This window comes from Monodelphis domestica, chromosome 7 (assembly GCF_027887165.1).
Source record: "Monodelphis domestica isolate mMonDom1 chromosome 7, mMonDom1.pri, whole genome shotgun sequence".
NCBI classification, from domain to species: Eukaryota; Metazoa; Chordata; class Mammalia; order Didelphimorphia; family Didelphidae; genus Monodelphis; species Monodelphis domestica.
In genome coordinates, this window is record NC_077233.1 from 144,395,483 (window position 1) to 144,415,611 (window position 20,129).

The following is a 20,129-nucleotide window of genomic DNA, read 5'->3' on the forward strand; positions in this document are numbered from 1 at the left end:
AAGGGATATGGTTGAGGATGTAGACTCTAAATGAACATCCTACTGCAACAACAACATGGAAATAGGTTCTGATCAAGGACACAAGTAATACCCAATGAAATTGTGCATCGACTGCCAGAAGGGTGGGTAAAGGGGAGGGAGGAAAATAAAGTGAGTATTGTAATAAAAAAAAATCAAAAACTATAAAAAACAAAAACACATACTCTAACAAAGTGGACTGGAGGAAGGGGGTTGGGGAAGGGAAGGATGGAAAAGGGCTTTAGTACTAAATCTTCTTTTCTTTCCATTAAAAGCCTCCAGTATGCTAATTGAAAAAAAAATTTTTTTCCCCAGTTTGTTGTTTCCCTTCTAGGTGGCTTCATTAGTTTTGTTCCTACAAAAGTGTTTTAATGTAATAGAATCACAATTATTCATTTTACATATTATAATACTCTGTTTCTTATTTGGTCACAAATTCTTCCCTCCTCCAAAAATCCACCAGGGAAACTATTCAGTGTTCCCAGTAGACGTCTTAAACTGGACATGTCCAAAGCCAAACTCAGAATCTTCCCCCACAAAGCCCCTCTCTCCTAAACTTTCCCTTCACTGATGAGGGCACCTCTACACTCAAGTCCTCCAGGCTCTCAACCTAGGTGCCATCCACTCTCACTCCCCATATTCAACTGTTGTCACAGTTCATTTATTGATTTCACCTTTGAAATATCTCTTAAGTATGCACCCTTCTCTCCTCTGATACTTCCACCACCCTGGTACAGGTCCGCATCGCCTCATTCCTGGACTACTACAATCGTCTGCTAGTTGGCTGGCCTGCCCCAAGTCTCCCCGCTCCGGTCCATCCTCCATTCAGCTGCTAGATTTATTTTCCTAAAGCACAGAGCAAGGGTCAGGGAAAAGAGTCTGAAGTCAGATTTTTTTGAACTCTGGACCTCGTGTCTCCAGGTCTAGAGCCACCTAACTGTGCCCCCTCTCCTCCAACCTCCCTTATTTCTAGTGTCTTCCCTTGGTTCATTTCTACTTATCCTATATGGAGTTTGTTTTATACACATAAAGTTCTCCCATTAGACTGTGAGGTCCTTGAGGGCAGGGACTGTCTTTTGCTTTTCTCTCTTTTTTAATTTAATTAAAAATGTTTTTTTTGTTTTTTTTTACCTTTCTTTGTATCTCCAGCACTTAGCACAGAGCCTGGCACACAGTAGGTGTTTAATAGATGTTTATTGATTGACTTCTTTTGGACATTTCAAACTCGGTATCTCCTGGGCATCTCAAATTTAATATGTCCAAAACAGATATTATCTTTTCCCCCAAATCCACTCCTCTTCCAAATCTCCCCATTTCTCTCAAGGGTACCCCTATCCTTCCAGCCACCAGGGTTTGCAACCTTGGGGTCCTCCTTGACTCCACCCTCTCACCCCACATATTCTTGTCATTCTTAGCTTCATCTTCACACATTCCCCCTTCTCCACTCACATAGCCATCATCCTAGATCAGATCCTCATCATCTCTTGTTTGAACTATTGCCATGGCCCTCTAATTGTTTTCCTTGCTTTGAGTTCTCCAAACCATTCTCTGTACAGCCACCAGTGACTTTCCTGAAGCACAGGTCTGACCACATCACCCACTGCCTCAGTAAAGTCCAATGGCCTTCCATTACTGCTGTTGGTCAGTCATGTCCGATTCTTCATGACCTCATTTGGGGTTTTCTTGGCAAAAATACTGGAGTGGTTTGCCATTTCCTTCTCCAACTCATTTGACAGGTGAGGAAACTGAGGCCAACAGGGTGAAGTGACCTGTCCAGGGTCACACAACTAGCTTTGAACTCAGGAAGATGAATTTTCCTGACTTCAGTCCTGGTGCTCTATCCCCTGTGCCACCTAGCTGCCCAATGGCTCTCTACTACCTCTCATATAAAATAGAAACTCTTCTGTTTGGCATTTAAGACCGGACCCTTCCATTATTTCTGGTCTTCTCTCCCCTAACTTTCCCTCCATGCACTCTACAGTTTGACCCGACTAGCCTACCTCGGAGACATTGTTCTGTCTCCCACCTCCATGACTTTGTCCTGGCCGTCCCTCACACCTGGGATGTTCTCCTCCTTACCTCTGCCTGTTGGAATCCTTGGTTTCTTTCAAGATGCAGTTCAAACATGTCCTCTTACAGGAAGCCTTTCCTGGTCCCCCAGCTGCTATTGCCTTCTAAAGATTGCCTGGCTCGATACACTTGTCGTTGGTGGGTCTATAAGCTCGGTTGTGGTAACTTTTAGGTTTCTAGTTGTATGCGTACATCTTTGTGGCTTTGTTGGATGAGAACTTGAAGATGGCCTTGGTCCGATGGAGTCAAAAGCCTCTTTGCAGTTAACAAACAACAAACACGGAGGGATCTGGCATTCTCGGCACTTTCCTGACAAGAAAGATTTACGTGTAAAGATGTGGCTTTAGATGGTGCAGTGGATAGCGTGCCAGGCCTAGAGTCGGTTCCTCTTAAATAAATGATATTGGTCTTCATGTATTGCATGATAACTCAGGTACAGCCTATACCATGTGACCTACCATCTTGGGGAGGGAAGAAGGGTAGAAAGGAGGGAGAGAGAAAACGTCAGAAAATTGTATTAAAAAAAGCTTTTCTTCCTGAGTTCAAATCTGGCCTCAGACACTTATTAGCTATGTGAACCTGGACAAGTCACTTAACCCTGTCTGCCTCCGTTCTTGATCTAGAAAATATATAAATATATGAAATATATAAATCATATATAAATTATTACACATAATTATATAATATAGAAATATATAAAATATAAATAAATATATAAATAATAAAATAAAATAAAGAAGGAAATGGCAAACAAGAAAACCCTCAATGGGGTCATGAAGAGTGACTGAAAGAACAACTGGATAACAAGAAAAGATGTGATTTATTATTGGGTATTGTTTAAAGCCTGCCTGTTCCTTTCCCAGACTTTCATCAGGGATACCTTGCTATATGCGTGGGCCATTCTCACAAGAATTTTTTACAGAGATGGAAAGGTGGACCTCGAGGTCGTGACTCGCTGACGTTTTCTTGATCGCCCTTTTTCTGCTAACGATAGCCTTTGATTGCTTTCTCAAGCCTTTGCTCTACTCTCCTCTTTAAGAGAGTTTGACACAGTCTCTTGGGAGCCTCAAAAAGCTTGCCTCTTCGGCACATCTCCTCCAGGAGTCTAGTCTAGCCTCGCTGATCCAGTCTGGTCTGGCTGTTCCTTTGGCTGTTGCCCATGCCTGGAAAGCTCTGCTCCCCTCACTTAGGCTTCTTGGTTTCTGTGGCTTCCTTCAAGACCCAGCTCAAATCTCCCCTTCTGCAGAAGGTCTTCTCTGGTCACCCCAATTACTAGTGCCTTCCCCTCTCAGATGACCTTCCATCCACTCTTTTTTGTTTTTAAACCCTTTCCATCTATCCTAGCATTGCTGCTAAGTATTGGTTTTAAGGCAGAAGAGTGGCAAGGGCTAGGTAGTTGGAGTTAAGTGACTTATTCAGGGTCATACAGCTAGGAAGTATATGAGGCCAGATTTGAACTCATCACTTCCCATCTTCAGTCCTGGGACTCTATTCACTGAACCACCCACATGCCTCTGGATGAACCTTCCATCCACCTTAGAATCAATACTATGTATTGGTTCCAAGGCAGAAGAGTGATAAGGGCTAGGCAATAGGGGTCATGTGACTTGCCCTGGGTCACACAGCTAGGAAGTGGCTGAGGCCGGATTTGAACCCAGGACCTCCCATCTCTAGGCGTGGCTCTCAATCCACTGAGCTACCCAGCTGCCCCCTCTTGCCTATTTCTTGCATTTACCAAATCACTTACATGTCTCTTGTCCTAGAGAGCAATGACTGTTCTTGCTTTTCTTTGTTAGTCTCAGACCTTGGGATAGCGCCTGGCACAGAGTAAGTGCTTATTAACCAAAGCTTGTTGACTGGCTGACTTTTTATCTTTGTTTTCATTAGTGTCATCTCAACTCCCTCATGCAGTCCACTAGGGACAGAGTTGTGAAGAGTCCAAATAGGATGGTTCTGCTGTCACTGGGGGAGAGAATAGTTTGTTATAATAATCTTGACAGATTGTTTCTATTTTCTACCTGCTTGTTGTCCTTCCTCCACCTTCATCCTTAAATGCTTTCAAGATGATCCGATTTAATTGGGTCTTTTCCTGCAAATTTGTTTTTGATAATTTTCCACTCTCCTACTCCATAAGGCTTTATAGACAAGTTTATAGCCTAACTGGGTATTGCACTTGGTTGCCATCTCTCTCCATTTGACAAAGAAACCCAACTTTTGCTGTGTAAGACAGTTTCTAGACTCCTTGGGTATTTTTATAGTATTGATTGGTTTACATTGGTTAAACTTCCATAGGAAATGGTGATAGTCTTTATTGGTGACTTCTCTTTTGTCCATTTCCCATTTTCAGTATTATCATTGTTTAAAAAGGACAGATTGGAATTGCCTTTCCCTGTATGATCTCATTTAATTCTGTCTTCTAATTGGGTATTTACTTTGATTTTTCCTCTAATGAGCTCAGACTACATAGACAGCTCATTCAGAAACAGTAACCAGTCACCTTCTGGTCAAAGTATAATAAAATTTGTTCTTTTGAATGCTATTCAGTGGTCAGCATAATGCCTTTTGACTCTCTTTTTGAAAAAAGTATTTCTGACATAGTAAGACTATAGCTTCTGATGATGCAAAAAACCTTTGGTCTCTTTCATTTCATTTCTCTATATATCTGTCTATCTGTCTGTCTATCTGTCTGTCTATCTATCTATCTATCTATCTATCTATCTATCTATCTATCTATCTATCCATCTGTCTATCTATCTGTCTATCTGTCTATCTATCTATCCATCCATCTCTATCTATCTATCTATCTATCTATCTATCTATCTATCTATCCATCCATCTCTATCTATCTATCTATCTATCTATCTATCTATCTATCTATCTATCCATCTATCCATCTATCTATCTATCTATCCCTCCATCTATCTATCTATCTATCTATCTATCTATCTATCTATCTATCTATCTATCTATCTATCTATCTATCTATCTATATGTCTATATGTCTATCTATCCACCTATCTATCTATCTATCCTTCCATCCATTCATCCATCTTCCATTTGTCCATCTATCAAGGAAAGAAAGAAGGAAGGAAGGAAAAAAGTGAAAAAAGGCATTCAGCAAAATGAACACATCAACTGTCATGTCATGTCAACATTCATGCTTCTTGCCTCAGCAGTGAAGGGCAAGAAGTCCATTAGGCAGATTCCAATTTCCTTTTTTGTTCTTTATGTTTACATTGTTTTAGTTACTGTGTATATTGTTTTCCTGGTCCTTACTTTGCCCTTTACCAGTTCATATAATTTTCCCACACTTCTCTGAACTTTTCACATTCAGAATTTCTTATGGCACAGTTCCGTTCCAGTATATTCACATGCCACAATTGGCCTCTGGGCAAGGGGCATTGATTTTTGTCCCTCAGTCATTATTACTATAAAAGTGCCACCATGAATATTTTGATGTATATTTGAGCCTTCAACTCTCTTGTGGTAGATGCCTAGCAGTGGGTTTTCTGAATCAAAGTGTATGGAAACTTTAGTCACCTAAATTTGTGTGTGTGTGTGTGTGTGAGTGTGTATGTGTGTTCTTGGTATACAATGCCACCCCATCCCTTTATATATTCTATTCCTTTTAGTAGCTAATGCCTTATATAGAGCATCTTTTTTCAAAATTTACTTTTTCACTAAGTTTAATTTTTTTCAGTTGCAGTAGAAACAATTGTTAACGATTGTTTTCTGACATTCTGCAATCCCAATTCTCCCCGTCTCTCCCTTCCCTCCTCCCCAAGGTGGTAAATAATCTGATAGAGTTGATATCAGTGTTGCCATGCAGTACATATTTCCATGTTCCCCATACCATGAAAGATGACATATATCACATATACAAGAAAAAATATAAAATCTTTTAATAAAAAAAAATAAAAAAATAGAGTGAAAAATAGTCTGCTTCCATCTGCATCCAGACTCTGACAGAATCTTCTATGGCTGTGGATGGCATTTTTCATCATGAATACATGTAACTCTCATGATCCGTGATCGGATTTTACAGCTGAGGAAACTGAGGCTAAAAGAGATTGACTTGTCTAGTATTTGAGGAAAGATCTGAAATCATGTCTTCTTGACTCTCAAGCCCAGGGCTTTTACCCCCTCACCACCTAATTGCTTCATATTCCTTTTGGATTAGTTCTCCCTTTTCTGAGCCAAATTTGAGTTATTAGTTCCTTCCTGCCAAGTCTCAGTGATACTTCTAAAGTCAGATTTTCTTTCTTGTATTAGAATCTTTGGTTCATCTTATTCCTTACCAATATCTGGTACCATTTGTATATAGATAGCTGAGCTCTTGGGTTTTAGTGGCATTTCTGTTCTTGGATATAGAACGAATTTCAGGAAAATAATAATTATAATAATAACTAGCACTTATCAACTTGTGGCAGCTAGGTAGTGCAGTAGAGCCCTGGACTTGGAATCAGGAGGACGCATCTGTAGGGGTTCAGATCTGGCTTCAGACCAGCTGTGTGACCCTAGGTAAGTCACTTAACCCAGTTTGCTCATTTCCTCATCTGTAAGCTGAACTAGAGAAGGAAATGGCAAACCATTCTGTTATCTTTGCCAAGAAAACCCCAAAATGGGGTCATGAAGAGTTAAATATGACTGAACAACAAGTGTGATTGGCCATACTGGCTCAGCAGTCAATTAGGGGATTCTCCATCATCTCTTACTGTAAGTGCCAGAGCCCAGCATGACCAGTGAGTGGGGCTCAGCCCTAGCTTTCATCAAGATGGTTGCCAGGAGTGATGACTGCCCTTATTCCAAGGCAGTTAAAGGCCCTCTTTATTTAAGAAAGGACTCCTACCACAATCCCATAGATAATCAAGGAAACTTCCGCCATGGCTTTAGAAAGGATCCATCTAAATTCACAGATAGCCAAGAAAACTCTCATTTCCTTCTGGTACATACCCAGTTCTTCTGGATTTAGTTTAACCCAGAAAAAAAATTTTTTTTTGTTTTTTTGGCTTGTTCTTTTCTTTTTCCAGTGAGCTCTACACCACTTCCTCGTCTCCTTTTAGCCCCCTTCTCTCTTCTTCCTTGATTCTTTTTTGGAACTCTCAGGTCTGGGTCTTCTAGGCTTAGAAGCTGCTAGTAGAGACATTTTCTATTTCCTAGATTGTTGGCCCCATGACCTTAGAAGTGGAAAACCAATTAGACTCACTGGAACAGAATTCTATCCCTTCCTCTAAAATACGCCATCGTTGCAGAGCTATGTGGAATGCTCTGTCCTAGGGAATGAAGATAGACTCAGGAGCCCTAGTGAGAAGAAGGTGTCACTATGAGCCAATACCATGGGCTTCTCTCTTCCACCATGGTCTGAAGAGCCCCTCCAAGGCTGCACAATCCATGGGATTCACCATATCAGAGAAGGGCAAGAACCTGGCTTGCCCTTCCATGCTGTAGCCCTGTGCGCCATTGTTTCTTGGTCCCAACCCTTCCTTGGACCCTTAGTTCTGAGACTCTGATTTGCACCACTGGTTCTGTCCACACGTACCTCTTCAATGTCCCCCTCTGGGCACAGTGGCTTCTCTCTGGGGTGGGACAGAGGAGATGCCAGATAGGGGGGATGCCTGGATGTGATGACGTTCAGTGCGAGCCTCAGTCCAGAGCACTAGAGGGCAAGCAGTCCCAATAGGGTGCTGGGTCTTTCCCCGGATCTATGTGCTGCTTAATGTCTCTCTTTCATGGGGACTCCCACCCGAGGCTTACTGCTTCCAGGCCTAGGTGGTGTCTTCTCGGTAGCCAAGCTTGTTCCTCTTCTAAGGAAAGAGCTCTCCTTCTGTACATGCTCCCTGGGAATTCCTGATCTAATGAAATTATGTATGTAAAATGCTTTGCAAATTTAAAAGTATTCCTCGAATGCCAGCTCTTATTATAGCGTGGAGCGAGAACCGTACAAGCCAAGGAGACCGGTGGTGCTTGCTCTTTCCAAATGCTGTATCCTTAGCCTGGAAAGGCTCCTCTCCATCTTTCTACCTCTCCAAACTCTGCTCATCCTCCCCGATTCAAGCCCTGCCTCAAGGCATCATGGACCCCCGAGTTGGAAGGATCCTTGGAGGTCATCTGGTCCAGACTTCGCCTATCGCACACTGGAATCTCTCCGACGTTGTCCTTGGCATGTGCTTGAGAGGGGAGCTCATTATCTGGTGGAGGAGTCCACGTCACCCCTGGGTAGCTCTAGCGGTTAAAGGGTTTCCTTACATCCAACCAACATTCAGTTCCTCACATCAGATGCATCTCCTGGATCCGGTCTTTCCATTGGAGCTGTGCTAGGCAGTGCATTGGACAAAATGTTGAACCTGGAGTCAGCAAGATTCGAGATCAAACCTGGTCTTTGGACACTTATTGAGGGATGTGACCCTGAGGAAGTCATTTACCCTCTCTTGCCGCAGTCTCCCCCTCTATAAAACGGGGATACCAAGAGCACCCACCTTTCAGGCTTGCTAGGAGGACACAATGAAAGAGAGAATATTTGTAAAGCACGTTGCAGATCTTACTGTGTTACATGAATTCTAGCGATTAATAATACTAACAACCCACATTTACATGGTGTGTTAAGGTTTACACAGCAATCTCTTCACCATCCTATGACTGTAGGTAGAAAAGTCTGTCCTCTCTTTCACCTGACCATGGTCCAAATTCTTGAAAATAATGACTGTTTCTCCCAAGTCTTTTCTCTGAGCCAAACAATTCTAGTTTCTTTAACTGTGGCCTTTGAGCCTCGTCTCCCATCTTCCTTCCTGGTCCTCTGCCTTGGGACATGTCCCAATTTAGCAACATGCCTTATAGAATGTGGCACCCAGAACTCACTTCCCAATTCTCCAGATGTGGTCCGGTCAGGGCAGAGGACAGTGGCACTGCCTGACCCGCTTCATTTCGGATGTCCCGTTTCCCTGAATATAGCATCACAAAGCTGATGGGATTTTGGCCTTGGAGCCAAGAAGTCCTTGATTCAAGTCCTGCCCCTGACACATAACGGCTCCTTGACCCCCGGACAAATCTCTTAACCCCTCAGTGCCCAGGGAAGTGGGCCAGATAGACTAGAGAGTCGCAGAGGAGGGTGCCTGCTTGCACTGGCTGAGGGAGCTTCTGCATGGGCGAGTTCTCTATTCCAGTGAAGTCACTGCTCCTGTTCCTCACCGCCTAAGATTGTGCTTAGCATTTTTGGTTGCCAAAGTGCAAAGTGCAAAGGCTTTGGAGTCCATTTAAATCTCCAAGTCTTTTTAAGTTTAACTGGCTATTCCACCAGGTTTTTCACATGAACCTTTCCTATTGTTGTAGCTTCTTCTATAGTTTTTCTATATAGTATTAGAATTGAATATGATTTTTAAAAATCTTTCTTAGTATCAGTTTTTTTTTTTTTAATTCTTTCCTTCTGTCTTAGAATCGATACTATTGGTTGCAAGGCAGAAGAATGGTAAGGGCTAGGCCACTGAGGTTAAGTGACTTGCCCAGGGCCACCTAGCTAAGATGCATATGAGGTCACATTTGAATCCAGAACTTTTCATTTCTAGACCTGGTTCACTATCCACGGAGCCATCTTAGTGGTCCCTCTTAGTATTAGTTTTAAGATGGAAGAGAAGGCTACCCCTAATCAGAGGAAAAAAAATGTCCAAGGTTCCTCTTGATAAGAAAAATGCAAATTAAAACAATGCTAAGTAAGGTACCACACCTTACATGTATCAAATCAGCCAATATGATGGTAAAGGAAAGTAACAAATGTTGGAGGGGATGCGGCAAAATTGGAACACTAATGCATTGTTGGTGGAGTTGTGAACCAATCCAACCATTCTGGAGGGCAATTTGGAATTAAGTTTCAAGGGCTACAAAACAGGGCATACCCTTTGATCCAGTAATACCACTCTTAGGTCTGTATTCCAAAGAGATTTTTTAAAGGGGGGTGGGGTGGGGTGGGAAAGAACCTACTTGTCCAAAAATATTTATAGCTGCTCTTTTTTTTAAATGTCCAAAAATATTTATAGCTGCTCTTTTTTTTTTTTTTAAACCCTTACCTTCCGTCTTGGAGTCAATACTGTGTATTGGTTCCAAGGCAGAAGAGTGGTAAGGGCTAGGCAATGTGGGTCAGGTGACTTGCCCAGGGTCACACAACTGGGAAGTGTCTGAGGCCAGATTTGAACCTAGGACCTCCTGTCTCTAGGCCTGGCTCTCAATCCACTGAGCCACCCAGCTGCCCCCTATAGCTGCTCTTTTTATGGTGGCAAAGAATTGGAATTGAGGGAATGTCCGTTAATTGGGGAATGGCCAAAGTGTGGCACATGTTGGTGACGGAATACTCTTGTGCTGTAAGGAATGATGGCCAGGATGATGTGAGAAACCTGCCCGGACTGATGCGGAGTGAAATGGGCAGAACCCGGAGAAGAGCACGATGCGGGGCCTGAGTGCCTCCAGAGAAGGCTGTGGGAGTGCGGAGGACAGCGCACGATGTTTCTCTTAGGCTTCCAGGCTATTCGGGGTTTGGTTTATAGAGGGGCTCTCTTACACAAATGCCCAGCATGGACAGGTTTCGCCTGATAATGCCGTGTGTCGTGGAGGGGGGAGACAACTAGGACCCTGCACCTCCAGAAAACTCATTACACGGAATTGGTAAAATGAAGCCTCTTTATTTTAAAAAAGACCGAAGAGCAGCATGGGGTAGGCCATTGGGGTTAGGTGACTTGGCCAAGGCCACCCCGATGGGGAGTCCCTTAAAGGGCCCGGACCCTGGCGGCTTCAGAACAGGCTGGACGGGGGTAGAGGTAGGGGCGGATACAGAAGGACGGAAATTGGAGGGGAGCCAAGGGAGGGCTTGTTGGGGAGGGAAGGGAACTTCCAGGGCAGACCGAGCCAAAGGGGCTTCGTGGCTGCCCCCGGGGAGACACGTGGGCAGAGAGTAAGCCTGAGGCACCCTGGGAACTACGGGGTGAAAGGCCCCTGCAGAGCCCGAAGGCCCTGGGAGGGGCGCTGGGCCTCGGCCCCCGGGGATCTCCTGCCTCCTCACGGGGGGAGGGGGTGCGGCCAGGGGTCAGGAGAGGAGGGAGTCGGGCCGCAGAAGTCCAGGTGGCCCTGGAAGCCTGGGCCGGGGGAGGGGGGAAGTCGGGGCGCGTGGTTGTGCCTGGGTCCTCGGGAGGGGAGCAGACAGGGCCTGATATGTTATGGCAGGTCCCCCGCTGCCTGGAGCCAGCCCGGAGCGAACACTGCTGATGGCTTTAATTGCTTTCAGATTCGATAGCCCAGCCCGTGACAGGCTCCACGGTGCCACCCGCTGAGCAGCTGCAGAGGAGCCCACTGGCCTTCGGCCCCCTCCCTTCCTGACCCGGACCCTGAACCCCTCTCCTGCCGGAGCCCCAGGCCCACGTCCCTTCCCCTCCCGGCCCAGCCCCTTCCTTCTGCCTCTCCCCTGGCTCTCGGCCGGCTCCCGACACAGATCCGGGCACCCTGCCTCCCCCCACCCAGCAAGCAGGGCCCCTCTCCCAGCCCAGGACACCTGGGGATGGGGGGAGCTGGGCCCCAGGAAGAAGGGGGGCGAGGGACCGAAGGCGCGGCCCTGGCACTGGCCTGAAGCCCCCCCCCCCCCCCCCCACGGCGAGGGAAGGAAGCTCTCAGAGCAAGGGAGCGCAGTGGGTATCCCAGTGTGGGCCCTGCTCAGAGCCTGGGGTTACAGAGGTGGCCCCAGAAGTCTGCGGGCGCGGTCAGCCCACAGGACGGAGACAGCCCCCAAGAATACTTTCCAAAGGCAGCTGGCCACGAAGGGGGCCGTGGCCCCAATGGGGGGCTCAGGAGGGGGAGAAGGGGGCCCCGTTTCTTCCGCTAGAGAAGGAAGGCTGGATTCCCAAGGAAAACAGGACCGGAGGGGGTGGGGGTGGGGAGGAAGAGGAAAACTTTTCTCCACCCCCCCTGCCCCCCCACCCCCTCCATCTGTTCCTTCCTGGGTGACTCTGATCGGTTTAGACAAGGCCTCCTGAATGCAAAGATGTTTTGCCTGGGAAAATCTATTACAAGTTGCTATGAGAAAGACAGAAATGTTCTCCGTCTGTCTCCTTGCGCTGGTCTCTGGAGGTTCCTGCCCCAGGCCAGCGAAGGGGAGGCCGAGGCTGGCCCCTGCTAGGTAAGGGGAGCCGGGCGGCACCCTGGCAGGCTTTGTTCGGCCGGGCCAAGGACACGGAGGCGGCTCCCTTGTGCTCGCCTCCGGTCCAGGCCTGCCGGGGGTCCCCCTGGTGTGGGCGGCTGGCTCCCTGCCTCGGCAGCACAGCTTCTAGGAAGGAAGGGCCAGCCGCTTCCCACAGGACACCTGGGCTGACCCCCCACGAGCCTGGCCACTTCTCAGCAGTGCCGGACATCTGGCCTCCCCAGGCAAAGGCTGGGGCTCTGGCTCGGGCCGCCCCGACGGCTCTCCCCTTCCCTCCCCAGAGCGCCTCTGGGGGGTGGGGAGCCGAGCTCCTGCGCCCCACCCTCGGGCGCCATGGCAGCTCCTGTGGGCCCCAAGCCTGGCTATTAGTACTAATGGGCGAGTGGCCATGCGGCCCCTACAACTCGGGAAGCAGAGGATCGCAGAGGTGGAGACCGAAGGGCTCTTGGCCGGCCCGGGCCCTCACTTTACAGATGAGGAAACTGAGGCCCAGCGTAGGCGAGGCGTAAGAGTCGGCTTGAGGGAGGCCGGGGCCTTCCCACAGAAGGATGCTGCTGCTTCTCCGACCTGGGCCCATCCTGCAGAAAGGGGAGAGGTGTTCCGGGGTACAGAAAGCACCCTGAGCTTAGCTTGGGGCTTCTGCATCCCCGCTGGAGCTTCCAGCAGGCCAGTGATGTTAATCCCCGCTGACATTTATGGAGAGCTCCGAGAATGGCAGCGTGTTTTACGTGTGTTATCTCGCCGAAGCCTCGCAGTAACCCTGGGAAGTGCCCCCGGTGAGAAAAGGGCGGTGACTTGTCCAGGGTCCTGCGGCCGGTGTCCCAGGTGGGATTCCAATCCAGGCTTCCTGACACCAAGCGGAGGCCGCTAGAAGGCCTGGAGGCCCCTTTCCAGATATGAGGTTCTCAGAACCAGTCTCTGGATCAGGAGGACTGCCTCGGGGAGCTTTCTCCGAGGGGCTGGGGATGGCCCGGCAGAAATGGGCCCCAGAGAGCTCCTCGGGCACCTGGGAGCGCCCAGCGAGTCGTTTCCTGCCTTCTAAAGCACCCTATGGGCTGTTCTGCCTAGCGAGCGAGGGGACAGAGAGGAAGAGAAGAGCAGACTCTAGACGTTCATTAAAAAACAAAACTTTTTATTTGGTCCATTGGAGCCTGAGTCTGAAAACCACCCATGGAGAATTCGTATCATACAGGGATTACAGTTCTGATTTACAATTGATAAAATAGCCTATGTTTCATAAGAGCTGGACAGTATTTACAGGGTTAAAAATATTCACAGCTCAGAGAATAAAAGGAAATAAAAAGAAGAAAAGGAAGGGGAGATTATAGTGTTTTAGGTATTTTTTGACAATTTTTTTTTAAAAAAAGGGAACCACAGAAACGAAGGGCTGGATGAGCTTGGCTCCCCGCTGCCAGGGGAGGGGGCAGCAGGTCTGATGAGGCAGTGCAGAGGTGGGGTCCTGCAGGAGGGCCAAGGATTGGGGAGCCTCCTTCCCATTCCTCCCTCCTGCAGGGAGCCCGGGCTCAGACATTCACAAAACAGACACCAAAGAATTAAACATTCCCCGGCCGCCCCCGCTCTGGTGGCAGGGCGCAGGGAATGCTGGGAGAAAGGGTACATGGGTGGGGGCAGGGATAGGGAAGATGGTGGAGAAAGCAATCACTGGGGCTCTACCAGCCACTTGGGCCCCAAGGCTGACTCTCCCCACCCCCACCCCGAGGCTGGATTTTTCACCCTGGGCTTCCGAAAAAAGAGCTGGGGCTTGAGAGAAGATTTGGTAACTTAATGACAGCAAAAGGTCCTCTGCAAAATGGATGCTGGGGACAAGACTGATGTGTACTAGGCCAAGGCCTGGCACTGGGGGTGGCTGCTGGGAGCTGCTGGGTGAAGGATGCCATTCGACCGGGGGATATCCAAGTGCGTGGAGTTGGGACGTGCTTCTATCGAGTGCTTGTTCTGAAGTCTCTGTTGAGCCTGGCCCTAAATGGGGCCCCTGCCCAACAGGACGCCAGGCTGGCTGTCTCAGCTGGAGCCAGAGCCAAGTGGGAACCATGACTCCAGCTGGACTTGCCCTTCCCCTGCTGCTGGGGTACAACTCCCAGAGAGGGCCCTGGGTTTAAAAACGTAGCACCTATTGGAGGGGAGGAATCCTGGGTTTCCCAAGTGCCGGTTTCACTTCAAACCTCGGGGGACGGGTGGCCCAACTATTTTTGTGGTTCCAAAAGGGAGACGGGTTCTAGGGCCCTCCACAGCCTCCCCGAGCCAGGATGAGGCTGGGGCTACGATGGCCCGAGAGTCTGGGGTGGCAGGTTGTTCTGAGCTGGAGCCTTGGGCAGCGGCTGGAACTTCACTGGGAACAGCTATCTGTCACCTCAAGGGCCTCTGGGGCCAGAGGAGCGAGCATACCGGCCCCCTCCCCAAATGAGGCAGACTTACTCCATCCCACCCTTCCCCAGGGGTTCAGAACAACCTGGTCCACCCCGACATCCCGGGCTCACAGGCAGAAGGGTTCGCCTACGGGTTTGAGAAGGAATTCCATTAAAAATGAAAAAGATTCCCATGGGGCAACACGGCCACTTAGGGACCTTACGGACATTTCCCCTCCCACGCCCATCCTAGGCCAAGCTGGACACAGACTAGATCTCACTACCACGAAGAGGCCTAAGTGAAATTCCGAGCCCCGGCAGCCTCTTCCCCGGGGCGGCCCAGGGATCCATCTCCGTCCTCAGGGTCATGGCTTCTATCCTAGCACTGCTCACTCCAGGAGTTGCATAGTATCATTAGTGGGGGTGGGAGGGGAAGGGCTCATGAGGAGAGGCAAGAGAGGACCTTCTCTTTGAATCCAGGCCTTTGGACTCCCCACTTTTATTCCCGTCTCCTTTAGACATCACTTCATTCGGTTTTACAGCATCCTTCTGGGCCGAGCTCGCTTCTGTCTTCCTGCTCAGCTGCTGACGAGCCCTCCCCACAGAGCAGGTGAAAAGCCAGGGTGTACCCAGCTGCCTTCAGGACCCTCGTCCCTCCAACTGGGGTAGTAGGTCCCCATTACCTGGGGGTGAGGTTAGGAAATGGGGAGAGGGAGATGGCTGCTGTATCCCTGAAAGGAGATGAATCAGGGAAGGGGAAGGAAGAGATGAGCTTGGACCTGAAAGCTGAGCCAGGGACCTCCGATGGAAGCCTTCCTTCCATAAACACCGAAATACTTCCAATCCTGCCCCCAGGAATATTTTGGTTTTGTGGTTGAGATCCTGGCTAAAATTTTCCATAGGAAGGCCCCCAAATTCCCATGACAGAAGAAACCAGAAAAGGGGCTCAGAGGGACATCTCCTCCAACCCGCCCTTGAAGCCCGGCCCTCAGTCTCTTTTCTCCACTCAGCTAGATCTCTAGAAGCTTCCCAGGGACTGGCCACAGTGGAGACAACCAGTGTCTTCTTTAGAGGTATTGTGTTTTGCAAGAAGCTGATGCCATGGCTGGGTCCTGGACCACGAGGGCTCACCACCATGTCCCGCCTCTGGGTGGCCACCATTCAGCTCTCCATGCGATAAGCAGGAGGATGTCAGAATCAGGAGGTTGGTAATGCCCACTTCAGGCTACAGGTCTGTGTCCCTTGGGTGGGGATCCTGAGATTTCTAAGGTTCAAGCATTGTTAAGTCCCTGCCCCCTACATCCTCCAAGTCTCCCTTATAAAGTGCATGCAACTAGGGGGAGGGGAAGTGATAGCAATCCCAAACCTGGTCTGATCTCTCTCGATGCGCCCTAGGGCAGAAACAAGACAGACAGAGCCAGGGCCTGGGCCTTCACTTCACTTCAGGTGTGCTGGCTCCAAGGCAGAGACTCCAGAAGAACCCTTAGAGGAATCAAGAAGAAGGTGTGACTGTGGGTGGGGGCATGGGAGATGGATGGGTTCTGCTGCAGTGAGGAGCAGCAGGGGCCGGGAACCCAAACAGAAGGCATGAAGCAAGGAGGAGATGGGCAGGAGGAGTGGGGAGCCCCTGGAAGGGCAGAACGTGGGTCATAGGGGCCGGGGTCCATGGAGCCCAGCAACCTCGGCTGTGAGATGAGGATTGTGGGTCCCTTTGGTGGACATCCAATCGTTGAGGAAGGCCTGGGCAGCCTTTCGATGAGCCAGGCGGTGTGTGATGGAGAAGCCGGCATTTCCCTCCAGCTGGGATAGGATCACCAGCACCTGCCTGAAGGCAAAGGACCAGGGCGGTGAGAGAGCATTCAGAGGGAAGGGAACCCTGCCCTCGCCCACATCCTGCTGGCCCCAGGGGCCGGCACTGCCCGGAGCTCGCTTTGAAGACGAGGGCCATGGCGCAGTGCACGCAGGGCCCTCTTTGACTTCCTCTCTACCCTTTCCCCCGTGAGGTCTCCCGTTTGGGGAAGGGGTCGGGGATGAACCCTGGCATGCTGGGAGCGAGCAGGCCTCACCTGTGCAGGGGTGGCACGCTGTCCTGGGTCTTGAGGCTGCCTCGGGTAGAGACTACATTGAAGCTGTCGGTACAGTCACATTGCACGTGCAGATAGGACTTGGGATGCCGGTTCTCCACGACCACGATCAGGCCTGCCCAGCCGTGTGTCAGGTAGTAGCAGGTCATGCCCTCCCGGCCCTAGGGCAAAGGGTGTGCAGCGCTGCTCCCACATCGGCCATCCCCCCTCTCCGCCCTGCCCCGTGCCCACCCCCAACAAAGAGGAGCTGGGCACTTTTCTGGAGGGGGGGGCCACGCTCTCCCCATATTTCCCAGGGGGAGTGTGGGGCCATGAAAGCTGGTGCCTGGGCAGCTCTGGCGCAAGGAGCACCTGAAGTCCTCAGCTGCTCGCCCAGTGCCCTCTGCTGGCCTTCTGGAGAGCCGCATGCAGGGAGAGCAGATAGGATGTGGATGACGGCCAGGCCCACCTTCCCAATTCTCCACATAAGTAAACCGAGGCCCAAGAAGGGGAGTGAGGCCTCCCCGGGGACCCGGCTCAGATGGAGCAGAGGCTGGATCTGAAGCCAGGTCCCTCCTCTCCCCAGTGCTCTTGCACACATCCCGGAGGCGACGGGGCCTCACCCGAGCCTCTTCCTCTTCCCTCCCCGGGCCCAGACCTACCTCGTGCCTCTCGCCCTTGTTCTCAGTCAGGAGGATGATGGCATCGGCCAGAGTGGTGGGCTGGGCTTCGATCTGTTCCACCATGACCTGTCTCGAGCTGTAGATAGCCAATATGTGCCCAGGAGGCTCTGGGGCAGAGCGCCCTACTCCTCCTGTGGGGCTGGAAACTGGGCAGGGCAAAGGAGTGATGGGAAAGGCCTGAGTGAGGGAGGCAGCTCACCTCCCCAGACCCTGCGCGCCATCCCCATCTACGGCTGCGGATGGAGCCAGCGCTCCCAGGGGGGCCTCCTGGGCTGCGTTCCTCCTGCGCCTCGGGGGAGCACGTCCCCTGCTCTGCTGCAGTGCAGGGGAGCCAAGGGACCGGCATCTCTGGGAGGAGCAGGGCAGGTCTCTCCCCAAGGACTTCTTTCCGCCTCGGCCCGTCCCAGCGGGGACCTCGAGCCCAGCCCTCCTACGGTGCAGACGTCTCTGAGACTGCTCAGGCGCCCTGGATAACCCCAGCCGGCCTAGAAAGGAGCCCGCAGGCCACCTACGTTTCCCCAAGGAAGGCTCCCTTGCCCGGGCCCTTGGCTCTGATCGCTCTAGCCGCGCCTGAGCAGACGTAGACAAGGATGGCTGGCCACGTGGCCGGTTCCAAGCCCCGTTATTTAGGCCGGCCGTTTTCACACACCCCGCGCCCTCTGACGGTGTGAGAGGCGGGCCTCCTCCATCCTCACCCAGCATACGCCACAGGGCCCCCCCCAGGAGACGCCATTACACGGTCACGGCTGCAGCTCACCCTTACACTTTACGGTTTACAGAGTTCCTGTTTTACACTCGGGAGGATGAGCCGTGCCCAAGGGCCTACAGCTGGGGAGACGCACGGCTAGATTCGAACCCGGGGGACCGACTCACTTTCAAACAGAAAGGCCCTCTAGGCTCTCTAGTTTATTTTTCAAGAGAGGAAACCGAGTTCCAATGAATGAAACCACCTGACCCCGGGCACCCCGTCCCTCTCTACACCTGACCCAGGAGCCTTGTCAGGCTCCTGTGCCCTCTCCCCGGGGCTGGCCCAGGTCACTTCACAAGTCGAGACGCTGCCCTCGATGGCCAGCCCTTACCCTGAGCTGTTGTGGTGGGGCTCCAGTGGTTGAAGGCACAGCACACGACTGCATACTCCCCTGGCTCCAGCATCACGTCGCAGTTCACAAACTTCTTCACCGCTCGCTTACTGTGGGCCAGGAGTCGGCCCAGGCTCAGCTTATTCCCGCTGCTGAAGGTCGCTCGGAATACCATGATGCAAAGGTCCAGGAGGTGGCTGTCAACAGTGTCTGACCGTCTGGAGTGGGGGAGGGAGGGTCAGGATCTCCAACCCCTCTGCCCTGGGGAGAATGCCATTCTAAGGCCTTAGGGAGAGGCAGACGAGGCTGACTAAATGGTTGTAACAGGACGAGTGCAAGGATGCCGCCCACACCGAGCAAGAAATCTCGCAGGCAAATCTACCTAGAGCGGCTCGGGCCTCAGAGGCACGTCCCAGGAGCCCAGAGCAGAGCCCTTTCTTCTATCTGCTGGCTGCTCTCAATACTCTCGCCTCTCTCCTTCAGGCTCGCGAGTCACCCCAAGTCTTATCAAATCAAAGGTGCCCGAGCCACGGAGTCTTCTACTTTCCTCTATGCTTACTCCACTCTTAAGCCCGTAGTCTAGGGGCATAAAGCCATCCCTAGGGAGGGGTAGGCAGAGTTAACAGAAGCAGGAGTATAGAATACTCCAGAGTGGTTGTCCGAGGACCCTCCAACTCCCCCTACACTGCTTGGCACCTACCTGCTCCCCTCCTGGAAGAGAGCAAACTCCAGAGTGGCTCGTTCTAGCACAGTCAGGGAGGTCACCGTGATGGGCCCGCTGGCCTTATTGGGGAAGGCACCCTGCACTCGCACTTCATGCCAGTCTGAGTGGATCTTGCAAATATCAACAGAATCAAAGTACCTGCAGAAGGGAGGGCAAGATTAGGGGAAGGCAAAAACCACCGGGAGATTCATCTGTTGACTATACAACTCACTGGACAAGCCTTGAGACTGAAACCCCAAGGACCCTTGACCCTTCCTCCATAAGGGATGCTTACAGTGCGCTTCTCTGGGTTCCACGTTCCCCATCTCAGCTCAGGCTCTTGACAATGCCATCCACAGAGATCCCTTATTCCTGGGAAGCAGGAGCCCCAATTCTACTTAGATGTGCTCTTTCTGTTCTATTCCAGCTGCTCTATATAATCCATGCCTTTATCACTTCACACCAGGATAATAACAGCCTCCCAGCTAGCAAACAGGCCTACACTCAATCCTCTGTACATTGCCAATTTAATTTCTTATATATGGCTTTAGTTCCTGCACCCCCTGCATCCCCTTCCAGTTCTGTAAGCAATCAAATCAATATTGCTCTTGCTACTAGAAAGGGTATGTCAATCTATTCCCCAAAGGCACCGCTCACCATTTTGGTGGCTTTCCAAATTAAAAAAGCCCTCCTAGGATAGCCCTTTCATATATGTGTTCTCTCTTCCTATCAGAAAGGAAGGATCTTGAGGGCCAAGCTGCCTCGTTTTTATATTTGTATACCTGGTGCTTAAGTCCACAGTAAACACCTACTAAATGCTTCTTCATTCATTCATTCACTCACTTGTTCATTCGACTCAAGCCTTAACAACTTTCCTAGTGCAAACTCCTCAGCCTAGCTTCAAGACCCTTTGTGACTTAGCCATACCTACCTGTCCTAGCTCATTTTTCTATAGGTTTACAAAGCACTTTTCCCT

The 20,129-nt window shown here is 50.3% G+C and overlaps 1 protein-coding gene across 6 annotated transcripts in view; it reads right to left on the reverse strand.

Annotated features, from left to right (window-relative positions):
- Positions 1-13,370: 13,370 nt before the first annotated feature.
- Positions 13,371-20,129, reverse strand: part of CAPN15 (calpain 15) — a 118,214-nt gene continuing 111,455 nt past the window's right edge. For 5 of the 6 annotated variants that reach the window (XM_056805754.1, XM_056805753.1, XM_056805751.1 and 2 more), the window contains 5 exons: positions 19,151-19,312; positions 18,451-18,668; positions 17,351-17,517; positions 16,692-16,870; positions 13,371-16,450 (listed from right to left, as the gene is read on the reverse strand). In XM_056805754.1, coding sequence (XP_056661732.1) covers positions 16,273-16,450; positions 16,692-16,870; positions 17,351-17,517; positions 18,451-18,668; positions 19,151-19,312 — 904 coding nt within the window. In that variant the 3' untranslated portion in view covers positions 13,371-16,272. Of the gene's footprint in view, positions 16,451-16,691; positions 16,871-17,350; positions 17,518-18,450; positions 18,669-19,150; positions 19,313-20,129 lie in introns of those variants that run through there. The other variant, XM_056805756.1, reaches the window with a different exon arrangement.